The following is a 5,031-nucleotide window of genomic DNA, read 5'->3' as shown; positions in this document are numbered from 1 at the left end:
GTTACCAGCAGTGGAAAAACGCCATTAGTAGGCATGTCAGAAAGGAATACTGCTTTACGTTTTTATTTTTGTTTTTTTATATTTTTGTTGTCACACCGTCATTTCTACAGCCTACATAACCATGTTGCTCCAGGGAAGCTCTGTAGGTGTGTGGATTGGTCTGGAGGACACCATGAAATGGACCAATGGGAAATCAGTCAGCTACACCAACTGGTCTCCAATTGAACCAAAGAGCTACCTAACTGTAAGCGCCTGTGAATACTTTAGGTTGATCTACTCTGCTAACTGTTAGAATCATAGCAATTTGTTGTCTATTCTTAAAGGTGCCCTGCCACACAAAACCATTTTTACTTGCATTTTTTGAAATATGTAAGGTCCATATGTGTTTGTGTCATGTGGTGAATGTGAAAATGAACTGCTACCTCCTCTGTCAACTCTAGCCGTTGAAATGAAATAAGCGGAGAAATCAGGCCAATTACAAAAGCTGGTTAGTCTGATGTCATGTTGCCTGAGCTGATTACTATTCATGAGCTCGCACAGTTGCACTGGGTAAAGGATGCTGATAGCCAGGCTCTCATTGGCTAGCTGTTAGCCAATCAGAGTCAAGCAGCTTAGCTATTTGAATTAATGAGAACTGGCACAAATCGAGTCTCCCTGCAGGCTTTCTATACCGTGCTAGAATGGCTTGAAACAAGGTAACTTAGGCATTCTTTCCACAAAAAATATTACAAAGTCCATGGTAGAACTTCAGACATTACCACAAAGTAAAGAAATACATGTGGCAGGGCACCTTTAATGTCTGTTTGTGACTGTATGTGTGAATGTGCATCATCCCTAACAATTCTAAAAGAACCCCAGCTTTTGCAGAAAGGATCTTCTTCTAAATCTTTTGGCTAAAGGGTGTGTCTGTTTTTGTATATAGAGGAAGGGTGATGTGTAAATCATTATTCTTACGGTTATTGTGTTCTTAAACTGCAGTTGAACAGGGCACTGCGAGCCAAGACAAATATTGATATGTACTTTATGACCTCACAGGAGGATCAGTGGCTCACTGGATTTGCTGATGAGCCATTGTGTACCGTTCTGTCCAACAACCACAACTTCCACCTGACAGGGAAGTGGTACGATGAGAAATGCAGCGAGAGTGGGTATGGCTTTGTTTGTGAAAAACCTCAAGGTATGATTCACTCAATTTCTTTATCTTTGTCTCTCACTGCCTGTCTTTCCCTAACTCTTTGACTGTTTTAGCATGTCTGTCTTTGTCTTTTTATGTCAAACCACTCTGGCTTTCTGATTCTGAATGGTCTCTGATGCACATAAGTTATTGTCGCTCCCTCTCTGTTTTCTTCCCTGGCAGCCACATACTGTGGAACTGGCCCACAAATAAAGGAAGATCATCAAAACTGATAATGCTGTACTACATATATATTATTACACACATTAACAAAATTGTACACAATGACATTTAAAGGCTCACAACCTCTTCGGAAATTTTGTCTTTGCTGACTTCCAGTGGTTTAACTTTTCACATTTGTAGCAGTGGTTTAAAAGTGTACTGTGACAGCGGTTGAGTGTGGTTATAGCAACAATCAACAACAGTGCAGTTATGTCATATATGGATTTAATTTTGAGTCTGTGACATTTTCACTTCACAAAATGTTCCCACATCTGCATTCTGAAGTTACTTATTGTATTTTTAAAGGACAATTTTGGTGTATTTCAACCAGGTGTGACTGTATTGTACTGACCCATATGTAGATCCCCATGCAGTTAGCCTTATGTGCTATTCCAGTTGGATACTTTCTGTACTTTTTGCTTTTTATGTAAAAATCATGTTTATTTGGGAAGTTGTAGAAGGCTGGCGCAGCTTGCCCTGAGATCCTTGTTTCCCATATCCTTGAGTGCAAAGATAGCATGGAGTCACAATGGCAACATTTATGGGAAATACAGTATGCCAGGTTGAAATATATTTAACTTTAAAGAAATAAACTCTGAACACACAATGACACCACTGATGGTCGCAAGTCACATTTCTATGGGTACACCAGGTCTCTGCATTCATGTGGCTTTGTGTTGTGTGATTAAAATAACTGATTGCTTTAATTGTTGAATAGTTCCAACATTTTGGGAAATGCACTCATTCACTTTCTTACCCAAAGTTAGATAAGTAGATCGCTACTACGCTCATATCTGCATGTAAAAATGAAGCTACAGCCAGGAAACAGTTATCCTAAGTTAGCATATAGATTGGAAACAGTTAACCTGGCAGCATCTCTAAAAGAAACACATTGCATATGGTTGTTTAGGTGGTACGATTTGTGTGTATTCCATTGCAAGAAAGTGAATGAGCCCAAAAATTAGACTACTTCTCTAACTGATCCATTGATTGTGTATGTCCTAAACAATAATGCCTCAAAGTAATCATTCTACCCTTCTTCCCACACTCCTCTCTTATGCCTCTTTTTTTTGTTACAGATACATCCAAACCCCCCACCCACTCCTATCACCACCCTCTCCCTGACAATATTGAGTACAGGAGCCGCAGCTACAAAGTTGTGTCTGGCAACATGAGCTGGTACGACGCGATGCATATGTGCATAGAGAATGATTCTGACCTAGTGAGCGTTACAGATGCCTACCACCAGGCTTTCCTTACTGTCCTTGTCAATAGATTGGCAGTCCCCCACTGGATTGGACTGTATAGTCAAGACGTATGTATCCTCTCCTGCAATATGTACTGTACACCTCAGCACTGTGTGTGTCTGCTGTATGTTTGTGTTGGACAGTTGACATTGTGTGCAGTTGTCTGCTTTTCCACATTTCATCTTTAAAGAAATAGTTAGACATTTTGGAAAATACAGTCATCTTTTTTAGAAAGAATTAAAGAAGAATATTGATGGCACGCTCATGTCTGTAAAGTAAATATAATGCTGTAGTTATGTAGTAACTAGAATATAGTTAACTAGCCGAATATAAAGAATGGAAACGAGGGGATGCAATGAGCCTGGCTAACTAATTAGCATAGTAGCTTTTGTTTTTTATTTATTTTATCCTTATGAAAAAGTGTAAAACAACAGACTGTAGTTTCCCAAAAGTTGTTAAAATGTTATTTTAATGGACCTAAAGTAATGAGTTATGTCTAAAGCTGTACGCCTCCAAGGTATTTTCTTTGGCTTATGTCCATGTATTCTAATCAGGCATGTGCTTCCCATGCAGAAAGTCAGAGCCTAAAAATTTACATTCAAGTATCGCTGAATCCCTGTGGAATGTCTTAGAGACAAAATGAACACAGGAATTGAGGGAGCCATTGCTCTCTCTGTCTCTTTTATTATTATTTTTCATCTTGCATGATCTTGTTTCATTTGTCTCATTGGCCAATAATGTTGTTCTTTTAACTTTAATTGCACTGATTGATACAGGAACAATCCTTTTTCAATACTAACAAATTAATATTTTTGTCACTGTTTAGTAACTTTTATGACTGCTGCGAATCATGTTGCATCATTGTACCGTGGTCGAGAAACACTGAATGTGTTTCACTTCTGGTGAATAACTACCTGGAATCTGCCCTCAGAAACATGCACCTTGTTAACTAAACCATGGGACATATTGGGTTGTTGTTTAAGAGTTTAAAAATATATATTTTATTTTTAGTTTTTACATTTTGTAGTGGTTCTAAATTAGAAAACATTCCCTGGGTACATAATTTCAGTAAGCACAGTGAAATACCAATAATTGAGAGTGGATACATAGTCCACACATTGCAGTAGTAGTGTATATGTAGTACTTGGCGCTCATACACAGCACCAACCTGCAGGTTTTATATGAGTACAATATTTACTGATATAATATTATGTACACTACCGGTCAAAAGTTTGGGGTCACTTACAAATTTCCATGCCACTCCATTATAGACAGAATACCGCTGATCTGAGGGGGGGGCTGATCTTTAATGCAATATCTACATTGCCCATATCAGCAACCATTGATCCAATGTTCCAGAGGCACATTCTGTTTACTAATCTGATATCATTTAAAAAACTAACTGAGAAAACACTGGAGAATCCTTTTGCAATTATGTAAGCCCATATATGTAATTTGAAAACTGCTGACGGGTTAAAAAACAATGCAATGACCTCAGCTGGTATTCTGTCGATAATGTGAGGCAAGGGGGAAAAATTCTAAGTGACCCCAAACTTTTGACCGGTAGTGTATGTATGTATAATCTAAACCATAAGTGTGAAAGATAAAATACAGCAAAGACAACACAGTCAGAGGTCCATGTGAATTAAGTGTTGAGGGTTACTGGCAGGAGTGCCACCACAAGTGGAACTTCTTCACTGACACCATGGTGACTGTGCGTGCTTACAGAGCGGCATCAATTATCAGTGGTCGGATGGCAGTGACACAGTGTACACACACTGGGACGCAGCCGATGACGATGACAACTTTGTGACGGGAGAATGTGTGTACATGGACGTGAGCGGAGGATGGCGGAGAGCTGACTGTGAAAGTCTGCTACCAGGAGCCCTGTGTCATGTTCCCCCACCAAGTCAGTGCTACTTCAAGGAAAATCTGAGCTCCTCATCTGCTGGGTTTCTGTCACTCATAATGTGTGAAACCATTTTCTGCCTTTCTTCTGCTCTGTATCTCTCTCTCTCTCTATCTCTCTCTCTCACAGGCAGTAAACCATTTATCTCATATGAGGTGGCGTGTCCCTCCACGTGGGTGAAATTCGGACATGGCTGTTACAACTTTGAGCCTGTGGTGCAAAAACTTACATTCAAGGAGTCAAGAGAGCACTGCAGGCAAAAAGGTAAGGATTTATAATTGTGGTTATTCATTACCTGTGTAGCCATTATCTGTGTAATTTATGTGTTGCTTTAGTAAGATGACAGTGGTATGATTGAAAATGTATTAAATCACTATAATCTTCAGGATGGAATACATACTCCCCCTACAGGTCAAATACAGCAGCTGTTCTGAAATGCAATGAAACTGTGGTGGAGTTTTTAATTAAACATGTCTAAG

General features: G+C 39.3%; 1 protein-coding gene across 2 annotated transcripts in view; it reads left to right on the top strand.

Annotated features, from left to right (window-relative positions):
- pla2r1 (phospholipase A2 receptor 1) overlaps nucleotides 1-5,031 on the top strand; it is a 29,979-nt gene that overhangs the window by 19,842 nt on the left and 5,106 nt on the right. For both annotated transcript variants that reach the window (XM_032499278.1, XM_032499347.1), the window contains 5 exons: nucleotides 111-244; nucleotides 1,036-1,177; nucleotides 2,476-2,711; nucleotides 4,372-4,552; nucleotides 4,682-4,816. In XM_032499278.1, coding sequence (XP_032355169.1) covers nucleotides 111-244; nucleotides 1,036-1,177; nucleotides 2,476-2,711; nucleotides 4,372-4,552; nucleotides 4,682-4,816 — 828 coding nt within the window. The remainder of the gene's footprint in view (nucleotides 1-110; nucleotides 245-1,035; nucleotides 1,178-2,475; nucleotides 2,712-4,371; nucleotides 4,553-4,681; nucleotides 4,817-5,031) is intronic.

The sequence above is a fragment of the Etheostoma spectabile genome, chromosome 1 (assembly GCF_008692095.1).
Source record: "Etheostoma spectabile isolate EspeVRDwgs_2016 chromosome 1, UIUC_Espe_1.0, whole genome shotgun sequence".
NCBI classification, from domain to species: domain Eukaryota; kingdom Metazoa; phylum Chordata; class Actinopteri; order Perciformes; family Percidae; genus Etheostoma; species Etheostoma spectabile.
The sequence above is the reverse complement of the archived record's forward strand: the minus strand, read 5'-3'. Positions and strand labels throughout refer to the sequence as shown.